Genomic DNA, 26,297 nt, shown 5'->3' with positions numbered 1-26,297 from the left:
GGCTCAAATAACCAGTTTTAATTTAATGAGAAAACCTACACTTACTGTAATGTCAAAGACATTCACACATTTGAAATACTTCAGCCCCAAGTTTCATAAACTATAAGAAGTTTGGAGATACTTTGTTGCTAGATGAAAAAAAGTGTCAGTATATCAGGAAAAATTATACTAGATCAGCAGTTTTAAATAAATAACAGAAACAAACAAAGTGTCCCTGTGATAGAGGACTAGATAAACAAGCTGTGGCACATATACACAATGGAATACTACTCAGCTATAAGAAATGAATACTGCCATTGTGACAATATGGGTGGACCTTGAGAATATTATGCTAAACTAAGTAAGTCAATCAGAAAAAGCTAAGAATCATGATTTCACTCATGTGGAATATAAAACTGAAAATCGTGGACACAAACAGCGGTGTGGTGGCTGCCAGAGGGAAGGGGTTGGGGACCTAATATAGTGATGGAAGAAGATTTGGGCACAAGTACAATACACAGATCTTGTATCATAGAAATCTGCACCTGAAACCTATATGATCCCATTAACCAATAAAATTTTTAAAAAGCAATAGTTCAATATACTACTACAGAGAAATCACCTCTTGCCTTACAAATGCAAAATAAATACTCTAGACCACCCCCCTTCTCTGTGGAGACAGTCTGAAAATCAGTAAACACAATTAGTGAAAAAACAAGACAGACTTCAACATGACCAAAACACATTTCCTGAGGGAAACATTTCTGATTGTTTTTGTCAGGCAGACTGTCAATCTTCAAGCTTTTTAAACCTATTCCATTCCCAAGATCACTCTGAAAATGAAAAGAATAAATCTGATGGCCCTCACAACAATCTTCAACATGTCAAAGCAGTTTTAACTAGTGTCCTTTGATATTTCATCCCATTTCCTACTGACAGTGTCCCCCAATTCCCTTAGAGTATTTGAGATTCTCTGTAATATAAACCAACCTCTGCTTTTTTTCTTTTTTAGCTTTAGGTAAAACACATCTTTTAAAACAATGTGCTTAGTAAATATCTTTCAAGTCCCGTACCTACTATATAAAGCATGTAAGCAGGTGGTATTCCCTGGGACTGTCTAAGGCTTACTTTTGCAACAACTCTTCAGGAAATTCTCTTGCCTCCTAAATTTGCCTTAAGATTAGCGTTCAACATAGGAATAAATTCAGTTGTCAAACATCTATTCCTAATTTTGAGCAAAGCTATACAATATCACAAAACTCCATTTATTAAACTTTATCTCAAAGAAACTTAAATTTTTTTTTAAACTTTATTGATTTTTTTTTTTTAATTAGAGAGAGGAAGGGAGAGTGAGTGAGTGAGTGAGTGAGAGATACATGGATTTGTTGTTCCACTTATTTATGCATCACTGGTTGCTTTTTCTATGTGCCCTGACCATGGATCGAACCCAAAACCTAGATGTATCAGGACAGTGCTCTAACCAACTTAGCTACCCAGCCAGGCCAGGAACTTAAAAAATTTTTAAATAGTAATTCCAGGCCCCAATGTAGACCAGGAACCTACTTAGATACAAACATGGTAAACAAAATCTTAAACTTTCCAATTTTCCTAAAAGAAGTGTGGTGTTGCCCTGGCCAGTTTGGCTCAGCGGTTAGAGCATCGGCCTACAGTCAGTCCAGAGAGACACGGGTTCAGTTCCCACTAAGGGCACATACCTCGGTTGCAGTTTGTCCCCGGCCCTGGTTGGGTCGTGCAGGAGGCAGCCACTCGATGTGTCCCGGGACACATGGATGTTTCTCTCTCCCTCTCCCATTCTATCTGAACAAAAAATGGAAAAAAAAAAAAATGTCCTCGGGTGAGGATTAAAAAAAAAGAAGTATAGTGTTTAGAGCTGATAAATCAACACTATAGATAAACTCTGTTGCCAAGGAACACGATTTTTGACCTAGTAAGAAAATCATTCTGGTAACCTCACACATGGCCAATATTATAAGACTAGAATTAAAGGCATTCTTTTGGATTCTATCCTTTAATGATTTTCAGAGGAAAACCATGAAGTGGCTTCTGGCTTAGCTTAGTAGAGACATTGATCAAAGATTTGTAAAAATGGCAGATTTGCAGACCTTGGGTAATGTACATCAAATTCAGCAGGCTGAAGGAGTGAATTTTTCATGATGGGGTTTCTTAACTACTGACTGGTTTTGGGCCAGTTTTCCATAGCCTCCTCTCCCAGCATCATAGTCTTGTCGATACTCATCTCGTACCTTAATTGAAAAGAACACAAGTTACAGTATAGATAAGATTGGTGTAATAAATATGCCTCCCACAAATATGTCAGACAAACAGCTAAGCCTTTTCAGATGTCATAATGCGAATGAACATACAAGCAGGCCATAATTTTTTTAAGCAACTGCCTTGCAGAATTACCTGAGACTACCAAATATTGTTTTTGTTGTTTTTTTACCAAACATCAGTTGCTTACTCATTCACCAGCATTCAAAAATAGCACAATGCAAAGTACTTAATTAAATTAGACTTTTAAAATAAAAACACAACTTATTTTAGTGCATTTTTCTTTTGTTCTAGACTTTTTGCAGGTAGAAAATATCTAGCCCCTAGCAAAAGTCTAGTAATAGCAGTTTGTGGAAATGTACAGAATATACCATTTCATTGGTTAAGAAAATAATTTACTAATCCCGATAGGTGATTTGGATTTACTTCAAGCTACAATTATAGGCACAAAGCTATTTTCAAAAGAACAGATATAAATATACAAAACACTTGTCATCAGGACGGGAATCACAGGTAAAGGCTGAGCCCAGAGAACCTTCCCGCATACCTGGCCTCCTGACCATCCACGGCCATACTGCCTGCCCTCCTTAAAGCCGGCGTCCCAGTCTGTGCGAATCATCCGGTCATCCAGACGAGTTCCACTTATATATCGCATGGCATTTTCTGCATCTGCTCTTGAATAGTATCTTAAGTATAAGTATTAAGGAACACTATACAGCATTTTTCCAACCTTTATTTTTATTTTTTTGGTCAATCCTCACTGGAGGATATTTTTTCCACTGATTTTTAGAGGTGGGGGAGGCATTGATGTGAGACACATTGATTGGCTGCCTCCCGCATAAGCCCCAACCGGGGCCAGGGATCTAACCTGCAACCCAGGTACATGACCTTGACTGGGAATTGAACCCTCAACCATTTGGTGCGCAGGCTAACACTCTAACCACTGATACACACCGGCCAGGGCTCTCCAAACTTTTTTGGAACTATAGGAAACATCTAAATAAAGCTGAGTTGTTAAGAAAAAGTGCAAAAACAAATCCAACCAGATGGAGTTTAAAGATAATCTGGTTTGCACAGGCCTGTTTTAACACTGGTCCAGAAGCACTAGAGTCAAATATGACACTTATTCATGGCTATATTGACTACGATTTCCTGAATAATCCTGTTAATAATTTATTTGATCCCATTCTCCCTATATTTTGTTGCAAAATAAAAAATATGTTCAGGCACTGGCCGGTTTGGCTCAGCGGTTAGAGCGTCGACCTGTGGTCCAGAGAGACTTGGGTTCGTTCCCACTAAGGGCACATACCTCAGTTGCAGTTTGTCCCTGGCCCTGGTTGGGTCATGCAGGTGCCAACCACTCGATGTGTCTCTCTCACGTTGATGTTTCTCTCTTTCTCTCTCTCCCTCCCACTCTATCTGAACAAAAAATGGAAAAATGTCCTCGGGTGAGGATTAAAAAAAAATATATATATATATGTTCATGGTAGGTTTAGGCCACAAAATGCACTCATTCAAGCAATCAATAGCATCCATATTTAGAGCTGTATATTCAAAAACAACCTTAATAAAAGTGATGGTCACAGTGCATTTAGAATTGCCACTGTATTTCATTAGAAGTAAACACTCAGAAATGCTGATCTAGACATTTTTCCTTGTCTTTAATTACACATAGGGAAATACTTGCTGAAATTCCAATGTCTAGCACTTACAAGATGCCTAACACACAGTGGTCATTCAGTAATATTTTTGTTGAATGACTGAAGTGCATGCTAAAAGGGCAAACAAAACAACACTGCCTCTCTTGGCAGCCTCTCTTTTGGGTATATGCCATTATGATTGTTATCTGACTTACAAAACAAATGCAAAAATATTACAGTTCTGATTAATATCTACAAGATGGATTTTGTCTTTCATATTTTCACTGTTCTATCCCCTGTGAACTCTTGCTACCAGAGGCAAGAGCAAAACATGGACACTCTGGTCCTTGCATCTGAAGGGAGAATGGAAGGAAGAAGTTTGCAGAGCCCAGAAATCAGACACCAAAATCAAAACTGAAGCTTCTGGTTCAAGCTGATAGTGAGCACACTTCCCTCCTTTCCTTGTCAAGACCCCCATTAAAATGACAGAAAAGAAACATACAGCCAGCCCAGACGGTGTGGTTCAGTGGCTGAGCATCGACCCATGCACTAAGAAGTCGCCAGTTCAATTCCCAGTCAGGGCACATGCCCAGGTTGTGGGCCTGATCCCCAGTGGGGGGCACGCAGGAGGCGGCCAATCAAGGTTCTCTCATCAATGTTTCTCTCTCTCCCTCTCCTTTCCTCTCTCTAATATCAATAAAGAAAAAAATTTAAAAAAAAAAATGCACCCAGAAAACAGAAGAGGCCATCAGCTGACTAGTGATTCAACAAAAGCCGGTGGTCGAGTGCTAATGGATGAAACAAAGTCAGTCTGAAATATTCTAAAGGAGTTTAAAGAAGGAGACAGCAAACCCAGGAGTCTCTTAATTCAAAGTTGAATCAGAAGTGAAGCTGCAAATAGGATTTAATTATCAGTCTCTCCATGGGAAGACCTGCTGCAGGAAGGCATTTAATCCCAGGCAAGTACAAATGATAGGATTCTGAACCAACTGCCTGGAGGAAGTAGGGTACTGTCTTGATATCAGCTGGCCAAAATACAAATCCCCTTTCTTTCTGGCATTTGGGAAACCCACATATCCCAAAGATAAGGTAACAACTGGAGAGAACAGCTCTGCTTTCTTTTTCGTAATTATGAGTACAAACCTAAGGATCACCAGAACTTTATGGAAAACTTATAGCATAAACATAACCAAAAGAAACAGATAATTCAGGATACAGAAAAAAAATTTCAAAATACACCCTAGCCAGTGTGCTCCATGGTTAGAGCAGCAGTCCCCACACAGGAGGGTCGTAGGTTAGATTCCCGATCAAGGGTATGTACCTGGGTTGCAGGTTCAATATCCGGCCCCAGTTGGGGCACTTACATGAGGCAACCAATCAGTATCTCTCTCTCTCTCTCTCTCTCTCTCCCTCACACATCTATATTTCTCTCCCTTTCTCTCCTCCTCCCTCCCTCCCTCTACTCCCCAGCCCCACCCCTTCCACACTCTCTAAACATCAATGGAAAAAAATATCCTCGGGTGAGTATTAACAAAAAAATTCTGGAAAAAAAATTTTTTTTCAAAAGACATGTTAGATCAGGTCTGGAAAATTTCTCAGAATATAAAACAAAATGACCGAAAAAAGAAAAGAAACCAAAGGATAAATCCAGGATTTACATTATTTGCAGTTTTCAGGGAAAGGATAAATGATCACAAATATAGTTTTGGTTTTGACTTACAAAAATCAAGCTATACACATCTAATATAATAAAATACATACTATACAGCCATTTTAAAAAGAGGTAGACCTACATGTGCTAATTATGGAACAATTGCTAAGAAGTGAAAAAAAATTGTGCATGTAGTATACCACCACACATCCATAGGATTTCTTCTGGAAAGACACTCAAGAAATTAGTAACTGATTGTCTCTGAGTTTAGAACTGTATAGGGATTTTATTTTCACTATACTCTTGACTTAAAAAAATTTTTAATTCAGTTTAGAGACAGGAAGGGGGAGAGAGAAAAACATCAATGTGCTGTTCCACTCATTTTATGAATGCATGGGTTGATTCTTGTATGTGCCCTTGACCGGGGGTTGAACCCGCAACCTTGGCATATCTGGACGATACTCTAACCAAGTAGGCTATCCAGCCAGGGCTACCCTTGTCGTTTTAAACCCCATAAGAATATATTTTTCTTGAAAGATTGTTTTTCTTAAAGAATTAACTATAGCCCTGGCTGGGTGGTTCAGTTGGTTGGAGCATTGTCCCATATACCAAAAAGTTGTGGGTTTGTTTCCCAGTCAGGGCACATACCTAGGTTTTGGGTTTGATCCCTGGTAGGGGCATGTACAGGAGGCAACTGAATGACGTTTCTCTCACATAGATGTTTATCCTTCTCTCTCCCTTCATCTCTCTCAAAAAACAGTATCCCTGGGTGAGGATTAAAAAAACAAACAAACAAAAAAACAGCCCAGCTAGTGTGGCTCAATGGATTGAGCACTGTCCCATGGACTGAGAGGTCCCAATTCAATTCCTGGTCAAGGCACATATCCAGGTTGTGGGCTCGATCCACAGAAGGGGGCTTGCAGGAAGCAGCCAATTGGAATTTCTCTCTCACATCAATGTTTCTATCTCTTCCTTCTTTCAAAAAAAAAAAAAAACCAACAAAAACATACTTAAAAATAAATAAATAAACTAAAATTTGAAAAAAGAATTAACTATAAACAAAGCATGGATTTCTGAACAGAATGTAAATGTTACCAGCTTTCAAAATGTAAGAATGTGGACAGAAACTAAGAGGGAGATGAAGGAAGGATAGACAGATAAGTATAGGGATGCTAATTAGCAAATATCTTCACTCATTTTTTAAAAAATAATGACCAGTCTGGCCAGTGTGGCTCAGTGGTTGAACGTCAACCCATGCACCAAGAGGTCACCAGTTCGATTCCCGGTCAAGACACATGCCCAGTTTGTGGGTCTGATCCCCAGTGGGGGGCATGCAGGAGACAGCCAATCGATGTTCTCTCTCTTCAGTGTTTCTATCTCTCCTTCTCACTTCCTCTCTAAAAATCAATAAAGGAAAAAAAATTTTTTTAAATACATGACCAACTACTCTAGGTCCTACCCTTGTCTAAGAGGTAATTCAGACACACAGGAAGGATACTCCACAAAACAGAAACCACATGGTGTTTTCTTAATTTTATCCAGGCCCATAATGATTTTCTTTATGTCACCACTTTTGCTGAAGAGTTCATAGATTTGTTCTTCAGTTGTGTAAAAGGAAAGATTTCCAACATACAAGGTACAGCTTTTCTTCAGTAATTTCTCCTGTTCTTCAATTTCACCCTGAATTTCAAATAGAGAAAAAGTTAAGCAACAAGATCTAAGAAGAGCCCTGCTTAAATAGTATTCCTAATATAGGAAAATTTTCATTAATTCTGATTTGGGAATCAGCTTCTCTCATCATCCCAATCCATGACAAATACCTTGCGAGAGAGAGAGAGAGAGAGAGAGAGAGAGAGAGAGAGAGAGAGAGAGAGATGTTCAAAATCTATGAAGCACTTATGCAAGGTCTAGACTGCTTCTGGTAGAGGGCCATGGCTTGAAAGTTATATTGCATATAGCCCTCCTCCTATACCATGCTGCCATACAAGTGGCATGCCTTTTCTCTGCACACTCCATATACTCAGCACTGGATCCTTCTCTAATGGTCCAAGTTTACTGTCCAGACCCTGAACCAATATATTAAAAAGGGCCTTTTTATCCTTTGTAGTGAAAAATTAGTGGATTTGCAGAGATGGGGGTACCCCTGTAATATTCCCACAGAGAATGTTCAAAGCAACAACTGCTTAGTTTACATGCTCATATATTTTTCTCCAAGTTTAAGAGAAATCTTTTGGCCTCCATGTGGGGCAGCACAAATGCTGATTAAATAAAAGGCCTACCAGCTGACCAGCTGTCAGGCCTTCAGACTCATATTTGGGCTCTAATATCAGCCATATAGTGGAATTCCAATGTGGAAAGTAGCTGAGCAGAATCATATTCAGGCCCTCGGAGCACTTTCCCAAGAGGCATCCCTTCTTCATGTACTAGTCCATACAGAATGCTGATCTAGTTTCTTTACTCTGAGAATAAACACTTCGTACTATTCATCTCTAAATGCTTTGCAGCACAGTGCTCAGAGTAATAGTTTTCATGTTCACATTCAGTGACAGAATAGAGAAACCATCTAAACTCATATCAAAAGGAAAATGATAAAATAAATCGTGGTACCTCGATAAATGTAAAACCTATGCAGCCCCCAAGAAAAATGTACATCCACATACAGTGATACAGAACATCTCCAAAATAATCAGCAAAGTGAAAAAGAAAAATAGAGCACAATGCAAAAATGCTCCAAGTTATTTTTATGTGTGTGTGTGTGTGTGTCTATGTATAAATACACATATATCATACATAAGAAAAAGGTAAGCATGTCTGCCTCTAGGGAGAATCAAAGGAATGCAGGTCAGAAACTTCCATATATGAAGTCTCATTTAAGTATCAGAAGTGAATAAGGTAGGTCCTAATAACTATCCTCACTTTACATCTGTGTAAAGAGTTAAATAACTTGTCCAGGGTCACATAGCTACTCTGTAGTAGTAGCTGGAATCCAAATACAATCTTATCCCCAATTTCGTATGTCCTTAAAAAGTCCACAGGACAGCCCTGGCCGTTTTGGCTCAGCGGTTAGAGCTTCGGCCTGCAGACCCTAGAGTTCCCACTAAGGGCACGTGCCTCGGTTGCAGTTTGTCCCCAGCCCGGTTGGGGTTGTGTGGGTGGCAGCCACTTGGTGTGTTTCTCTCACATGGATGTTTCTCTCTCTCTTCTCCCCCTTTCTCCCTCCCCCTCTATCTGAGGATAAATGCAAAAATGTCCTCGGATGAGGATAAAAAAAAAAAAGTCCACAGGGCATCATTGGGTTTTTCAGAACTTTGGAAGAAGATATTAGATGTACTTTATTTGTATTACTACTATAATATAAAATTTGTTATTTGTTAAAATTATGGTCAGGAGGCATTTTTCTTTTTTCTTTCTACATCCTATGGCTTAAGACAATTGTGTTGTAAGTACTTAAGGTATGATATTTATGTAGATTCCATTCAGGGAACATTAGAAATTATGCATGACAGTATCTTACTACTATCTAAATAAAGCTACAGGCTTTAGAGTGCAGAGAAGAATAACAGCAAAAGTTGAATCCTTTCAGTTTCAATCTTTCAGGATGCTTGAAATTCAAGATGTTTAGGATGTGGAACTTTCTAAAGTAATGAGAACTATAAGTGACAGAAATGAAAATCATGCCTGGCATATGGTAAGCATTAAATCGGCTGAGTAAATGAATTTAAGATCTTCCTCTATCTGACCTCAAACAAAATCTCCTTTTTCCTACTCTAATAACACTTTCTCCACGCTTGCTCTCTTTTGTATGAACCCCCTCCTTTCCCAGTCACAAGATTATCCCTTTTCTGAATTTTCACAGCCCCTCCCTTTCCACTCATCACTTCTGTTCTAAGTTACGATTACCTGCCTCCATTTACAGTCCATACTACAGAATTATGAATTCTTAGAGTACAGAAACTGTCTTCCCACTCCTTCCTAGGGGTAGGGAACTTTTTTTTTCTGCAAAGGGCCATTTGGATATTTATAACTTCATTCTCAGGCCATACAAAATTATCAACTTAAAAATTAGCCTGCTATTTTTGGTCAGACTAATTTGGTGAGGCTGTGATGTTAGCTGGTATTGGTTTCACAGACCTTACACAGCGGGAGCCAGACGTTCCTCACCCCGCCTTTGCTGATACCCACTAGCCCACCTTGAATATCTGCTGCCTTCCCTTTGCCCACGAAATCGACTATGACACAGGCCAAACTAAAGTGTTCCTCTTCTGAAACCCAGCAGTTCTCTGATCTTGACATCTAGACCAGCGATTTTCACCCGGTATGCCGCAAGAATTTTTAAAATATGCAATACCTGACTACTTAGTCAAGGGCACTGACCCCTTTTCCCTTAGATTGTCAAATTAAAAAAAAAAAAAAAAAGGCAACCGCCAACACAATAGCCATCCAGTGTGAATGAATCAAAAGTATACCTATTTTTTTGTCAAACCAGCAAAAAAATATTTTTATTTTTTGGTGTGCCACAGAATTTTAATAATTATGTGTGCCATGAGATGAAAAACGTTGAATATCGCTCATCTAGGCACCTAACATGACTAGCTTGGCTGGTCCGCCTACCCACTCCCAGGGCTCCCTACGGGTGGAGACAGGGCTCAACGTCTGTCTCCCACCTCGGGAGGAGGACTTTGTTGGACCCTTCTACTAGACTAAGGAAGGGGCTGGAAGAGCCAAAGAGCAGTATGTTTACTCTAATTTAAAATATAAAAATAACAAAAAGCCCCAGTATCTGAGTCAGGAAGGCGCCTCCACACACTGCAGGTGTCAAAAAGACACCCCTTCCCCTCATCACAAAGTCACCTCACCGAGGCACGGCCCGTGAAAACGTGAGCCGCCACTACTGCCGCTCCAACCCCTCTGCACTGGGCCGGGGACGGAGCGACTGCAAGGGGATGGGAGAGCGAGCCTCAGATCCCCCTTCTGTGAGAAAGGGGATCCAGTCATATCCAAACGCGCTTCCAGCATCCATTCCCCTGCAGGCACGGGGGCTTCACTTCGGGTTTCGGAAAAAAAGAGAACGGGAGACGACACAATGAGACAAGAGAAAATCATTTCTCAACGTTCTGGCCCAGGGCCTTCCCTTCTCGCGGTCCGGCCTCCCTTACCCAGAAATGCTGGTCCCGGTACTCGCTGAGTTCCACATAGGAGTCGCTGCGCAGCACCTTCGGGAGGGCACTGGACATAGTGCAGAGAAGTCGACAAAGACGCCGCCAACCGGGGAACAACAAGCGGACGCGGAGGTGGCGGAACCGGAAATGCTCGGCGGAGGCGGCTGCAGAGTCCGAATTTTGCCGACCAATCCCAGCGCGACAGTGTCGTCATTGGGCGGTGCGGACTCAGATGTGGTCCGTTGTCTGGCACCGCCGATCAGAAGCTAGAGCGGAGCGTTCCGGGTTCCGGCTCGCTCCAAGGATGGTTCTAAGGCGGCTGCTAGCGGTCTTGCTCCACAGCCCGCAGCTGGTGGAGCGCCTGTCCGAGTCGCGGCCTATTCGGCGTGCGGCGCAGCTCACCGCCTTTGCGCTGCTGCAGGCCCAGCTGCGCGGCCAGGACGCGGCCCGGCGTCTGCGAGGCCTCGCGGCTAGGCCCGCGGGTTCCCTGGGCCGCCGCGCTGCCCGCTTCAGAGACACCTTCACCGAGGAGCTACGCCGCAGCCTCCGGGAACGCCCGGGACCGCCACCAGGTAGCCAGAGGGGCCCGGGCGCAAACCACTAAACCTGGGTTGGGCCGGGCCGAGATCGTCTGCTTTCCTTTCGGGGCTGGACACGGGCCTCGGCGCTAAGGAGTCATCCCGGGCACTGCGCACGGCTTCGAATCCTGACTCATGTCGGCCTACAGAGGTCAACTCATCGGAGAGCCCAGGCCAAACGGACATCCCCGGTGCAGCCCTATGACCGGACAGGGCACAGTGTGTGAAAAAGCCCCCGAAGGCTCACAGAAATGAAGATAGGCTAGGCCTTGATACACCTCGTACAGAGAGCCATGGACCATACCACAGCCCGAGAGTTTGCCTTCTGCGAATGGGACTAAAACTCGTGGTCGATGCTGCTGCCTCTGCACTGATGTAGTAGGGCACTACCTCCGACATCATGGATGGAAAGACAAACCAGCAGATGCCAAAATACTCTGATTAAATATGCGAGCTGAGTAATGGGTATGAGTGTGGTACTTTTCTGGCAAGATGGGGATCCCTGGGGACTGTAGGCCTGGAGTAGTACTAGTTAACACATTGAGTGCTCACTCTGTGTTGGAACTTGCTAATTGGACTCTGTGTGGGTTATCTCACTTAATCCTTACAACCGCTTTCATAAAGGGACGTGTAGGCCACTTCTTAAGTTGCCCATGACTAAGTCCATAATCAGCTTTCTATAACATTTACCCTGACCTCCAGTGCCTGCCTCCCCACTCCCTACCATCACCACTGGGTGTTAGGACTAGTGCCTACCAAGGAACAAGCTACCAGGATTCCTGTTCACCATTTTACTTTATTTTTTTTAATATTTTCTTTTTTATTTCTTTATTGATTTTTAGAGAGAGATGGAGGGAGAAGGAGAGAGAGAAAGAAACATTGATGAGTGAGAATATCAATTGGCTGCCTCCTGCATGCCCCCCACTGGGGATTGGGCCTATGCCCTGACCAGGAATCGAACAGATGACCTCTTGGTGCATGGGTCGATGCTCAACCACTGAGTCACACTGGCTGGGCCCTGTTCACCATTTTAGAGGGTCAGGGTTGCCAGTGTGGCTCAGTGGTTGAACATCGACCCATGCACCAAGACTATGGTGCAGCTAATGGACCCACTATCAGGAGATCCATTGTATACAGAAATGCCCTGTCATTTGAGGCTTCTGACAGAATTTCTGATCACCTCTGATTAGGTTGCACAATTATTCATGCAATCTAGAAAGCTCAAAGCCACAGGAGAAACTTTCAGACTGGCTAATAACCAAACAATTTATGCTCTAGCTTTTCTGATAGTCACAGGGAGCTGGATAGGGCTGGAGACCTGTGCTAGGGATGGAGGAGCTAAAATAACTTGTCCTCCACTTTCCTAATGGTCAAACTTCTGATTTGGCATCCCACCCTCCAGTCTTTCCATCAGCGGTGCTATTTAATCCTCTCTGAGGCCAGAAGTCCCATTCCGCTAATGACCAAAGTCCTGGTTTGACATTCTACCCTCCTCTCCTCCCATCAGAGAAATCCTTCTCCCAGACAGAAGGTGACTCATTGGATTCTCCTTGGAGCCTGGCAGCGATGAGCTGGAGGAGCTTGTTCACTCTACTGTCTTGTCTGCCTCGTTGGCCTCAGTCCCACACATTGGTCCCTGGATATCAGAGCAGCACAATATTAGCAGTCCCCAGCCCAAACCCTACCCTCAACATAAGCATACTCAGTCTTTTTCTAGATGAGATAAAAAGGGAAGAAGTGCAGGAAGCAATGCAATTTCTAGATAAACTGGCCATTTAGTAAGAAAGGAAGGAAAGCAAAAGAAGGGGGACATTTGCTTATTTTTTGTGGAAGGAGTGTATAAGAACTAAGTTCCCTCCATTTCTGTAGAAATCTGGGAGCAGAGAGAAAACTGGGTCCCTTCTGCTCCAATTAGAGGTGATTAGGATGCCTCTCCACTTCATGGTAAAAGGCTCCAGTGTTTATAGTCAGTGGATTGCCTTCTTACCAGTTACCCTATTACTAAAGAAAATGACGAAATTCTTCCCGCAACCCTCATTGGCAACAGTCTCCCAGCATGCCTTTCAGGCTCTTGTAAGCCCTGCCTGAAAGGGAATCAACTCACCTTCTGATGCCACACAGATACACACACTTTACAAATTTATTCAAGCTTAGACCACCACAATCTATATGGACTGCTATACCAACAGTTTCTCCAGGGAATTCTGAGGTTGTGGATCCAACTGGGGAAGGGAAGAGGCAAAAGCCTAGAAGAGTTTGGGACCCTAGAGTCTTGGATGTCTCCACTGTGGCACTTGGTTTTATATCTTAGGACAGAAATACCATCTTTGGCTGAAAAATAAACAAGTGCTTATCATTTGCTAGAGATGATGCTAAGCACTAAGGGCTAGGAAGACAAATCCGAGTTTCATAACAGAAACAAGCCAGAAGAATAATGAATTGTCACAAATGAGGAAAATGTGGCACTAAGACCCTAGCAGCAGTCACAGAGCAGCATGCTTGTGAGGAATGTAGCTTTAAGATGACCCAAGTCTTTAGCCAGCAGAAGGCAGAAATAGAAAAGGACTCAGATTTGGTCATTTGTATAGGTTTGGTCTGCTCTCTGTTGACCTCTGGCTCACTGATCTCTGTGGCCTGTGTGCCTCTTGTTCTCATGAGATGGCAGAGGTGTGAGGAAGGAGAATGAGAACAGGTATAGTGCCACAGTTCCTCACGTTCCCAGTGGACTGGGTAGAGAATGAGAACAGGTATAGTGCCACAGTTCCTCACGTTCCCAGTGGACTGGGTAGAGGGTACTTATGTTGGTTGCAACAGGGAGCTCAGGGGTGTGATGGCTTCTATCAAAGCAACAGGTGTTGATTTGGCATGGGGTTTGTTCTCCACCCTGTGAAGAAAGGTTTCAGACAAGGGCTTTGGGCTTGGAAAGGGACCAGATCACATTTAAAAAGAAAGGCTTCTGGGAGCACCAGGTTGTCCTCAAGTGCAACTAGATGCTGACTGAGCACTGTGTGTTCTCCAGTCTTACTGGGGCAGTCTGAGGAGGGAAAATGGCCCTTAAAGGGAGAATGACCCTTGACCTGGGAGAATAATCCTTAAAGGATGAGATGCCAAAATGTCCCACTATCATTCAGGGACAAGAGTAGAAGGGAGTGGAGAGGAATATTCCAGAACTGCTATTTTTGATAAAAAACCAAACATGAAGACAGGAGGCACCAAAGTGCAATTAAATACACCAACAACCCAATGCTATGCTTAAGAGCCTTGGGAGAGACATGCCTGTCTAGCCAGGGGCATGTGCTGCAGGTTGGGAAACAGAGGCTGGGTGAAAGGCAGGGACTTTCTTAAGATCACACAGCCAGTGAGTGGCAGACCAGGGACTAGAACTCAGGTCCCCTGAATCTGTGCTACCTACTCCCTCTATATCCCCACACTGCCTCCTTCTAGGTGTCTAGGAAGCCAAAGGGTTGTTATGACAGCAAGAAGTAAGGCGTCCTAGAAGGTTTAGAGGTCGTTTGGGAATGTCATTAGCAGATCGTTCTCTTCACAGCCAGGTGCTATCATATATTTAAAACATCACAGTGGCCTGAAGGAATAGGGCAGGAACCGACCTTAGAGGCCATTGGGTATACTAGGTTCTTTGGGGACCTTGGCATCAGGACCATGACTGGTCAGATCTTTGGTCTTTGGGGGGAAAGGGTGTCAGGTTACCCAGAAGGTAAAGCAGCCAAGGGCTGTGCACAGGAGAGGCTATAGTAGGAGTTCTGGAAGGGAAATGAAAGGAAGAGAGTCAGGGCTCTGTCCCAGCCCAGCTGCCCACACGGGAAGTGGAGTGATGCCTTCACCTATGGCAGTGGGTTCTCTGTCACATTGTCAGGCTTCTCCCCCAGCTCCAGGATGTGAAGGCTGAGATGGTCCCTCCAAGCCCCACTCAGCAAAGAAGACAGGGCTGGTGGGTCCTCTAGGGTCAAATGGGGAAACACAAGTGTCTCACTCTTGAGGGGAAAGCTGCACTTCTCCATGGCAGGCCTGGTGGTGCCAGGGGTCACCACAAAAAGGCGGCAGAGCCACGGCCCACCAGCCACCTGGCAGGCTGGTTGTCTGGTGAAGTTGTTCAGGGCTTGGCACAGAACCTGATCCTCTGTTCCACCCATGTCCACCACTTTCACAGGTGACCCCAGACCTGGGAGGTGTAGGAGGTGCCGGGGGGGCATGTAGGTGTGGCTGAAGAGGAGTGTGTAGTGAGTGGGTACGCTTGGGAGTACAGGTGCATGAACCACTCGCTCCAGGTGCTCCAGGCCAGGCACTAGGCCCCCCTGGTGCAGGCAGCCGAAGAAGAGGGCACCCAGGGCATTGAAGAGGACCAGCGTGCCCTTGCAGGACACAGGTTGGGTCTGTGGACTACAAAGCAGGACCAGGGGGACCAGAAGGGGGATCAGGAACCGAGCCTCCTGGTGGCTAAAAGCAGACAGCAGGGCAAGGGGCATGAAGTAGAGGAGCAGGAGATGAGACCTGGGGCTGAACAGCAGGCTCCGGGCATCCAACACCCTCAGGAAGCCCATCTGTACAAAGGCCTGAAGGCAGACATGCAGCTGTTGCCACCCAGCCTGCAAGGCCTGGACATGCAGCATCCCAAAGAGCAGGAAGCCATTGACTGCCAGGTGAGTGAGCCGCAAATGTGTGCCGTGCCTCGCCAGGTTTTGAGGATCCAGGTTGTAGTGCAAGAAGTTGGCAGGTGTAAGGACAAGGGTACTAGATCTAGATGGACTGGAGAAATACCAACTGTCCACAGCCACAAACACTGTTGCTGTGAGGGTCGCTCCGGGGAGGATCCCCAAGGCTTCCCTGGTCAGTGACTTGAAGGCAGTGTTTGTGGCTCTACAAATGCCCCAGAGGAGGAGAGGGACCAGAGCAAAGGCCAGAAAGGTGGGCCGGTTGAAGAAGCCAGCAGCCACGATGCCTCCGAGAAGCCAGCTGTGCCACCATGGGCCGGGAACAGGCTTCTTGGGTGCAGAACTCCAAACTACATGTGGGGATACCAGTACCAGCAGCCATGCAAAGAGCAGTCCCTCGATGGCATTGGAGAAAGTCCTTGTGTAGAAGACCAGGGTGACGTAGGAACCAGAGAGCAGGACCAGGGCGTTCCAGCGTTCTGCCTTCCACAGTGGGGCCAGGTGGTACACAGCCATGTCCAGGGCAAAGGAGAGGGCAGTGAGGAGGAGCCGAGGCCCCACCAGCAGCACATAGCCACTCACTGGGCCAGGCCACAGTCCCAATTCTTCCCAGAACCTGAGCAGCCAGAAGGCAGACCCGGAAGTCAGCAGTGGGAAGACCACTGTGCGGCAGGAGCTGCTGGGATGAAACTCCCAGGGTCGGGTGGCTTCTACGCCCAGGATGTCCCCTGCAGAGAGAGAAGCAGAGGTGAACCAGTTCCAAGCTCAGAAAATATGGTAGACAAAATTTTAGAATGGCCCCCCAAATTTTACAGCTCTCTAATGTACACTCCCCTCATATTCCCCAGGACTGTGAAGATGATGGATTTTACTCTTATGATTAGGTTATGTTGCAGGGGACAAATGACCATAAGATAGGGAGATAACACAGATGGGCCTGACATAATCACATGAGCCCTTTAAAAGCAGGGTATTTTTACCTGGCTGATGTGGCTCAGTGGTTGAGCATCACCCACAGGCACCAAGAAATCGCCAGTTCAATTCCTGGTCAGGGCACATGCCCAGGTTGTAGGCCCAATCCCCAGTGGGGGGCATGCAAGAGGCGGCCAATCAATGTTCTCTGTCATTGATGTTTCTGTCTCTCCCTCTCCCTTCCTATCTCTCTAATATCAATAAAGAAAAAATATTTTGGGAATTTCAAAATGGCGGTGGAGTGAATGGAAGCTTGACAGACCATCTCCCGGGACTAAACTGGAGTTACAACTAAAATAAAGACAAATCATTGGGAGAAAGCAACAGAAAAGCAGCTCGTGAGGATTATATAATCAGGGACACTGACTTGATCCTGGTAGGATTATGGAGGCGTGAGAGGGGGGCTGGGAGTCCATGGACAGTAGTGGTCTTAGTTGTGAGCAGCACCCTCAAGGTTAAAATCCCAAGCCAGCTCCCCAACACAGAGGGCCAGGATAGAGCACTAAATTAGCCACAGCCACTCACCTTGGGCTCCAGCAGAGGGAGGGAAGACTGCACTGGAACTGTGTGGAGACACTTGGGATTTGGAGGGCACTCAGAGCTTTTGCTGAGTTGCGGCCACACAGGACAGTGGCCATCTTACTCCTTGCCAGGACTCTGGGGAGAGGCAATGGCCCCTCCCTCGGAGCTTCAACCCCACCCAGATGAACCAGAAAATGCAAATTGAGGCTCATTAACAACCCGCATCTGCCCCACCCTCAGGAAATTCTCTTACGCTGAACACCTCAGGAAGTTTTTCATTCAACTGAGAACCCAAGGCTCTTCAAGTAACCGGGACTAATAACCTCCAGGCAAAAAGCTAGAGGATAACTGAACCATTCCTGGGCTTGCAAATCTAGCCAGGAAAGTAAGACTTGACAGTGGTGTCTAACATAAGTCCTCCCATGCTCATCCAAACCCAGTAGAGGGAGCCACAAACAGCAGAATACCAACACCCACAGGGAAAATTTGGCAGGCTCCAAAACCCACTGATAGCCAAAATGGTGAAACAAAGAAAAAAATCCCAAATGAAAGAACAAGAGACCTCTACTGAAGATGAGATAAATGAAATGCAGTTAAGCAAGTTATCAGAGGTAGAGCTCAAGGCATGATCTTGAGGAAGCTCAACAGCATGAGTAAGGATATTTACCATGAGTAAAGATATGGAAACATTGAAAATCAACCAATTGGATATGAAAAACCACCAAGAAGAAATGAAGATTGACATAGCAGAAATAAAGAACACATTGGAAGGACTAAACAGCAGAGTAGAGGAAGATGAGGACCAGACCAGTGAATTAGAAGACAGGGTAGAAAAAATCAACCAATCAGAAAACCAAAAGGAAAAAAACAATTAAAAAACAGGAAGACAGCTTAAGAGAATTGTGGGAGAACTGGAAACATAATAATATTCACATCATAGGAGTCCTCAAAGAAGAAGAAAATGAGCAAGGGTTAGAGAATTATTTGACAAAATAGTGACAGAAAACTTCCCTAATTTGGTGAAGGAAGAAGGCATTCAAGTTCAAGAAGCACAGAGAGCCCCAACGAAGAACCCAAACAAGCCCTCACCAGGAGACATAGTAATTAAAATGCCAAAAATTAAAGACAAAGAGAGAATCCTAAAAGCAGCAAGAGAGAAGCAACAGGTTACCTACAAAGGAACCCCCATTAGGCTATCAGCTGACTTCTCAACAGAAACATTACAGGCCAGAAGGGAATGGCATGAAGTAATCAAGGTCATGAAAAACAAAGATCTGAATCCAAGACTACTCTATTCAGCAAGGCTATCATTCAAAATAGAAGGTCCAATAAAGAGCTTCCCAGACAAAAGACGGCTAAGGAAATATATTAGCACCAAATGAGCACTGCAAGAAAAGTTGAAAGGACTGCTGTAATTAGTAGAAGAAATAGAGAGAAAAATATAACCACACTAAACAAAAATGGCAAGAAATAAGTATGTATCAATTATCACCATAAATGTAAATGGACTGAACACTCCAATCAAAAGACACAGAGTAGCTGATTGGATAAGAAAGTATGATTCATATACATGTTGTTTATAAGAGACCCACCTCACAACAAAAGACTCACATAGGATAAAAGTGAAAGGGATGGAAAAAAATCTTCCAAGCAAATGGAAAGGGAAAAAAAATGCTGAGATAGCAATACTCATAACTGATAAAATAGATATCAAAATGAAGGCCATAACTGAAGACAAAGAAGATCACTACATAATATTGAAAGGATCTATCCAACAGAAAGATATAACATTGGTAAACACACATGCACCCAATATAGGAGCACCAAAATATATTAAAAATCTTCTGGAGGACTTCAAAGGAGAAATCGACAGCACTACAATCATAGAAGGGGACTTCAACACCCCGCTGACATCACTAGATAGATCCACTAGACGAAAAATTAACAAGGGAACAGAGACTCTAAATGAAGCATTAGATCAAATGAATTTAATAGATATCCACAGAGAATTACACCTCAAAACTACAGAATTCACATTCTTCTGAAGTGCACATGGGACATTCTCAAAGATAGACCATATGTTAGGACACAAACTAAGTCTCTACAAGTTCAAAAAGATTGAAATCATATCAAGCATCTTCTCAGATCACAAGGGCATGAAACTAAAAATCCATTGCAACAAGAATATGCAAAGACATTTGAACACATGGAGATTAAACAGCATGTTATTAAATAATGAATGGGTTACCGAGGAGATCAAGGAAGAAATTAAAAACTTCCTGGAAACCAATGAAAATGAACACACAAAACACAAAATCTATGGGATGCAGCAAAAGCAGTTCTGAGAGGGAAATTCATAGCACTACAGGTCTACCTCAAGAACTAAGAAAAATTTCTAATAGACTATCTAACTTCACAACTTTAAGAACTAGAAAGCAAACAAAAAGAAAACCCCAGAGCAAGTAGAAGGAAGAAAATAGTAAAGATCAGAGCAGAAATAAATGACATAAAGACAAAAAACAAAAAAACAACAACAACAACAACAACAATAACAACAACAAAACAATTCAAAGGATCAATGAAACAAAGAGCTGGTTTTTCAAAAAGATAAATAAAATTGATGGACCCTTAGCTAGACTCACCAAGACACAAAGAGAGATGTCCGGCCGGTGTGGCTCAATGGTTGAGCATCGACCCATGCACTAAAAGGTCACCGGTTTGATTCCCGGTCAGGGCACATGCCCAGGTTGTGGGCTCAATCCCTAGGGTAGGGCATGCAGGAGGTGGCCAATCAATGTTCTCTCTTATTGATGTTTCTGTCTCTCTTTCCCTCTCCCTTTTTCTCTCTCTAAAAATCCATAAAGAAAAAAAAATTAATAATAATAAAAAAAGAAACAGAGAGAACCCAATGCACAAAATCAGAAATGAAAGAGAAGTAACAACTGACACCACAGAAATACAAAGAATCGTTAACAAATACTATGAACAATTATATGGCAACAAACTCGACAATCTAAGTGAAATGGACAAATTTCTAGAAACACAGTCTCCCAAAACTGGACCAGGAAAAGATAGAAAATTTGAACAGACCAATAACAACTAAGGAAATTGAAGATGTAATCAGCACTCTCCCAGCAAACAAAAGCCCAGGCCCGGACAGCTTAATGGGGGAGTTTTACTGAACATTCAAAGAACTAACACCCATTCTCCTCAAATTATTTCAAAATATTCAAGAAGAAGAAAGACTTCCAAACTCGTTTTATGAGGCCAGCATAATTCTAATTCCAAAACCAGAAAAAGACACTACAAAGAAAGAAAACTACAGGCCAATATCCCTGATGAACATACACGCCAAAATCCCAAACAAAATACTAGCAAATCAAATCCAGCGATACATCAAAAAAATTATTCACCATGACCACATGGGATTCATCCCAGGGATACAAGGATGGTACAATATTCGCAAATCAATAAATGTGATACACCATATAAACAAAATGAAAGGTAAAAATCATATGATCATATCAATAGACACTAAAAAAGCATTCGACAAAATGCAGCACCCATTTCTGATAAAAACGTTCAGCAAACTGGGAATAGAGGGATCATATCTTGACATAATAAAAGCCATATATGAAAGACCTACAGCCAACATCACACTCAATGGGCAAAAACTAAAAGCATTTCCCTTAAGAACAGAAATAAGACAAGGATGTCCACTTTCGCCACTCTTATTTAACATAGTACTGGAGCCCTGGCCGGTTTGGCTCAGCGGTTGGAGCACCAGCCTACAGACCAGAGAGTCCCAGGTACGGTTCCCGCCAGGGGCACATACCAAAAAAACAAACAAACAAAAAACCCGCCCTGGCCGGTTTGGCTCAGCGGTTGGAGCCTCGGCCTGCGGTACAGAGAGACCCGGATTCGGTTCCCGCTAAGGGCACGTACCTCGGTTGCAGTTTGTCCCCGGCCCTTGTTGGTCGTGCGGGTGGCAGCCACTCGATGTGTCCCTTCACATCGATGTTTCTCTCTCTCTTCCTCTCTCTCCCTCTCACTCTATCTGAACAAAAAATGGAAAAATGTCCTCAGGTGAGGATTAAAAAAAAAGGAAAAAACAAACAAACAAAAAAACAAAAACATAATACTGGAAGTCTTAGCCACAGCAATCAGACAGGAAGAAAAAATAAAAGGGATTCAAATTGGAAAGGAGGAAGTGAAACTGTCATTATTCGCAGATGACATGATACTATACATAGAAAACTACAAAGACTCCATCAAAAATTTACTAGACTTAATAAATAAATTTGACAAAGTAGCAGTATACAAAATTAATGTCAAGAAATCGATGGCATTCCTATACACCAATGATGAACTCACAGAAAGAGAAACTAAAAAAACAATTCATTGACCGTTGTGGCAAAAAAATTAAGATACCTAGGAATAAACTTAACCAAAGAAATAAAGGGCCTATTCACAGAAAACTACAGGTCATTGAAAAAAAAAATAGAGGAAGATATAAAAAAGTGGAAGCACATACCTTGTTCATGGATTGGAAGAATTAACATCATTAAAATGTCCATACTACCCAAAGCAATCTATAGTGTCAATGCAATCCCCATCAAAATACCAATGACAGCCCTAGCCGATTTGGATCAGCGGTTAGAGCATTGGCCTGTGGTCCAGAGAGAGCCGGGTTCAGTTCCTGCTAAGGGCACGTACCTGGGTTGCAGTTTGTCCCCGGCCCTGGTTGGGTTGTGCAGGAGGCAGCCACTCGATGTGTCCCTTTCACACACATCGATGTTTCTCTCTCTCTCTCTCTCTCTCTCTCTCTCTCTCTCTCTCTCTCTCTCTCTCCCTCCCTCCCTCCCTCCCTCCCTCCCTCTGAACAAAAAATGGAAAAATGTCCTCAGGTGAGGATTAAAAAAACAAAACAAAAAACCAAAGACATACTTCACAGAACTAGAACAAATACTTCAAAAGTTCATATAGAACCATAAAAGACCTCGAATAGCCACAGCAATCTTGAAAAAGAAGGACAAAGTTGGTGGGATCACAATACTAGATATCAGGTTATACTATAAAGCAACAGCCTGGTACTGGCACAAGAACAGACATATAGACCAGTGGAACAGAACAGAGAACCCAGAAATGGACCCAAGGCAATATGCTCAATTAATATTTGACAAAGGGGGCAAGAGCATACAGTGGAGTAAAGACAGCCTCTTTAATAAATGGTGTTGGGAAAATTGGACAGCTACATGCAAAAAAAATGAAACTAGACCATCAACTTACACCATACACAAAAATAAACTCAAAATGGATAAAAGACTTAAATGTGACCCGTGAATCCATAAACATCCTAGAAGAAAATGTAGGCAACAAAATTTCAACATCATATGGAGCAGGATTTTCACTGATACAATGCCTAAGGCAAGAGAAACAAAGAAAAAAATTAATACATGGGACTACATCAAACTAAAAAGCTTCTGCACAGCAAAAGATACAATCATCAAAATGGAAAGGCAACCCACTGTATGGGAGAACATAATTGCCAATGATATATCAGATAAGGGGTTAATTTCCAAAATATATAGAGTGCTCATACAACTCAACAAAAGGAAGACAAAGAACCCAATCAAAAAATTGGCAGAGGAACTATACAGACACCTCTCCAAATAGGACACACAAATGGCTAAGAGACATATGAAGAAATGCTCAACATCACTAATCATCAGAGAGATGCAAATTAAAAGAACAATGAGGTATCACCTCACACCTGTCAGAATGGCCGCCATCAACAAATCATCAAACAAGTGTTGGCGAGGGTGTGGAGAAAAGGGGACTCTAGTACACTGCTGGTGGGAATGCAGACTGGTGCAGCCACTATAGAAAACAATATGGTGTTACCTCAAAAAATTAAAAATTGAACTTCCATTTGATCCAGTGATCCCGCTTCTAGGAATATACCCTAAGAAGCCTGAAACACCAATCAGAACGAATATATGTACCCCCATGTTCGTAGCAGCACTATTTACAATAGCTAAGATCTGAAAACAGCCCAAATGTCCATCAGTAGACGAATGGATAAAAAAACTGTGGTACATATACACAATGGAGTACTATGCAGCTGTAAGAAAGAAAGATCTCTTATCCTTTGAGATGACATGGAGGGACCTGGAAAGTATTATCCTAAGTGAAACAAGCCAAACCGAGAAAGTCAAATATCACATGATCTCACTTATTTGTGTAATATAATGAAAATAACAGTCTGAGGAACGGGTTAGTTCCAGAGACATGGAAGTGGGGTACAGACTGACAATGGCCGCCATTAACAAATCATCAAACAAGTGTTGGCGAGGGTGTGGAGAAAAGGGGACTCTAGTACACTGCTGGTGGGAATGCAGACTGGTGCAGCCACTATAGAAAACAATATGGTGTTACCTCAAAAAAGAGGGGGTGGGGGGAGAGAGATAAACCACAGAACTTACATGCATGTATGTATGAACAATGGACATGGACAACAAAGGTGGGGACAGGGTGGGGAGGGGGGAATCAGTGGGGGGGAAAAGGAGAAACATCTGTAACAAAAATAAATAAATTAATTAAAAAAAAAAGAAATTGATGGCATTCTTATACACCAATGATGAACTCACAGAAAGAGAGACTGAAAAAAATCCCATTTACCATCACAGCAAAAAAATGAAGACACCTAGGAATAAACTTAACCAAAGAAGTAAAGGACCTATTTGCAGAAAACTACAGGACACTGAAAAAAGAAATAGAGGAAGATATAAAAAAGTAGAAGCACATACCTTGTTCATGGATTGGAAGAATTAACATCATTAAAATGTCCATATTACCCAAAGCAATCTATAGATTCAATGCAATCCCCATCAAATTACCAATCATATATTTTACACAACTAGAACAAATATTTCTAAAGTTCATATGGAACCAAAATAGGCCCTGAATAGCCACAGCAATCTTGAAAAAGAAGGACAAAGTAGGTGGGACCACAATACCAGATATCAGGTTATACTACAAAGCAATAGCCTGGTACTGGCACAACAACAGGCATATAGACCAGTGGAACAGAACAGAGAACCCGGAAATTGACCCAAGACATTATGCTCAATATTTGACAAAGGTGGCAAGAGCATACAATGGACGTGGAAGTAGGGTACAGACTGACAACCCTCCGAAGGGGGGGGATAAACCACAGAACTTATATGCATGTACGCATAACCGATGGCCATGGACAACAAAGCTGGGGTTGGAGTGAGGAGGATGGGGAGGGGGGTGTCATTGGGGAAAAAAGTGGAAACATCTGTAACAAAAATAAATTTCTTCAGCTGGTGACAGAAAAGAACGTCAGAGATTCAAACCATTAGAAGGATTCGATGCACCATTCCTGCCTTAGGATGGAGCGGGCCACTGGCCAGGCACATTGGTAGTCTCTAGAAGCTGAGAGCAGCTCCTGGCTGACAGCCAGCAAGGAAATGGGGCTTTAGTTCCATAGCCAAACTAAACTAAATCCTTCCAACAAAAAGAATGAGGTTGGAAAGCAGATTTTCCCCTAGAGCTTCCAGACAAGAACTCAGCCTGGTCCATACTTTGATTTCAGCTTTGTGGTGCCCTGAGCAGAGAGTCTGTGCTGGACTACTAATTACAGAACGGTGAACTAACAGTTTTAAGGTGCTAGGTTTGTGATGATTTGTTATGCAGCAATAGAAATGAATATAGAGTTCAGCCCTTCTGAGGCCCCACCTGTGAAGGGAGCAAGAAGAACCATGCCTGGGATGTGAGTGACAGTGTGCCCTGGGCAGGGTGTATGGAAGGATCGGGAGAGGTTCTATTCTTCTCCTCAGTTTAAAGTCTCCAAAGTCAGAGTCAAAAACCCATCTCTGTAATTATGATTGTTGTCTAGGGTGAGTAGTGTGAGAAGGGGAAAGGGAACAAGCAATTGTGGCTGTGGTCAAAAGTGACTTTAGTTTTGTCTATAGTTCAATTTTTCATAAGGAGGATATATTAAAGCAGTACTTAAGTAATTAAAAGAATACTTGCTGCCTGGCTGGTGTGGCTTAGTGGATTGAGCATTGTCCCATGGACTGAGAGGTCCCTGGTTCAATTCCTGGTCAGAGCACATGTCCAGGTTTGGGGCTTGGTCCCCAGTAGGGGGCGTGCAGGAGGCAGCCAATCAATGTTTCTCTCTCATCGATATTTCTCTCTCTCTCTCTCTCTAAAATAATCAATGAAAAAATATTTTTAAAAAAAGAATACTTGCTGCCTGGGCCTGGTCTGTGATCCTGTGCCCCATGTCCCAGAGCTCTGAGGGGTGGGAATGAAAGAAACAAACTCTTAATTTCTGCATTTCAGCTCCAAGCCCACAACTTCTCATGCTTTATAACATTGCTGGTTTCTGTTTAGGACTCTTTATTTCTCCTACATATTCCTCCAGCCTCTAGTCACTCTCTCTTTGTGTCAGAAGGTGAAAGGCAAACAGAAAATCTAGGATCAGATCCATCTGGCTGCTTTTTACTGGCTCAGATTTTTTTAAAGTGTGGAAGAGAAGACTGGACCTTTCAAGTTAAATTCTCTTGTTGAGCCATGTGACAGAAATAGTTGAATGTCTCCCCAATATCCCTTCTCTCCTTCTTCCCTATTCTCTTATTCTCTTTAGGTGGGCATTTGGTCAGGTTTTTTTGTTTGTTTGTTTGTTTGTTTATCTGTTTGTTAATCCTCACCCAAGGATATTTTTCAACTAATTTTTTTTTTTTTTTTTTAGATAAAGTGGAAGGGAGGGAAGGAGAGAAAGAGAGAAAGAAACATCAGTGTAA

The 26,297-nt window shown here is 43.0% G+C and overlaps 3 protein-coding genes across 3 annotated transcripts in view; 1 reads left to right on the top strand and 2 right to left on the bottom strand.

The window, feature by feature from the left end:
* Window positions 1-1,780: 1,780 nt before the first annotated feature.
* NCBP2 (nuclear cap binding protein subunit 2) lies at window positions 1,781-10,852 on the bottom strand. Its single transcript, XM_036243080.1, has 4 exons — window positions 10,719-10,852; window positions 7,061-7,242; window positions 2,819-2,957; window positions 1,781-2,243 (listed from the first exon to the last, which is right to left on the bottom strand). The coding sequence occupies exons 1-4, from the start codon at window positions 10,794-10,796 to the stop codon at window positions 2,124-2,126; spliced, it is 519 nt and encodes a 172-aa protein (XP_036098973.1). The 5' UTR covers window positions 10,797-10,852; the 3' UTR covers window positions 1,781-2,123.
* A 148-nt stretch (window positions 10,853-11,000) lies between these two features.
* NCBP2AS2 (NCBP2 antisense 2 (head to head)) lies at window positions 11,001-12,150 on the top strand. The gene has a single exon (XM_036243490.1). The coding sequence runs from the start codon at window positions 11,026-11,028 to the stop codon at window positions 11,323-11,325; it is 300 nt and encodes a 99-aa protein (XP_036099383.1). The 5' UTR covers window positions 11,001-11,025; the 3' UTR covers window positions 11,326-12,150.
* Window positions 12,151-14,346: 2,196 nt separating this feature from the next.
* Window positions 14,347-26,297, bottom strand: part of PIGZ (phosphatidylinositol glycan anchor biosynthesis class Z) — a 28,976-nt gene continuing 17,025 nt past the window's right edge. Inside the window, exon 3 of the mRNA XM_036243150.1 lies at window positions 14,347-16,697. Within this exon, the coding sequence (XP_036099043.1) occupies window positions 15,142-16,697 (1,556 nt within the window). The 3' untranslated portion in view covers window positions 14,347-15,141. The remainder of the gene's footprint in view (window positions 16,698-26,297) is intronic.

This window comes from Molossus molossus, unplaced genomic scaffold (assembly GCF_014108415.1).
Source record: "Molossus molossus isolate mMolMol1 unplaced genomic scaffold, mMolMol1.p scaffold_m16_p_5, whole genome shotgun sequence".
NCBI classification, from domain to species: Eukaryota; Metazoa; Chordata; class Mammalia; order Chiroptera; family Molossidae; genus Molossus; species Molossus molossus.
Note: the sequence above shows the minus strand (reverse complement) of the source record. Positions and strands in the feature narration are given on the sequence as shown.

What these genes read in the sequence shown, in the direction of transcription:
- NCBP2 (XM_036243080.1), bottom strand. Translation starts at nt 10,796, where the DNA reads ATGTCCAGTGCCCTCCCGAAGGTGCTGCGCAGCGACTCCTATGTGGAA. An exon ending in ACCGGGACCAGCATTTCTGG is followed by an intron (nt 7,243 to 10,718) that starts GTAAGGGAGGCC and finishes TTTGAAATTCAG; the next exon opens with GGTGAAATTGAAGAACAGGA. An exon ending in TGTGGTTTCTGTTTTGTGGA is followed by an intron (nt 2,958 to 7,060) that starts GTATCCTTCCTG and finishes CTTATACTTAAG; the next exon opens with ATACTATTCAAGAGCAGATG.
- NCBP2AS2 (XM_036243490.1), top strand. Translation starts at nt 11,026, where the DNA reads ATGGTTCTAAGGCGGCTGCTAGCGGTCTTGCTCCACAGCCCGCAGCTG.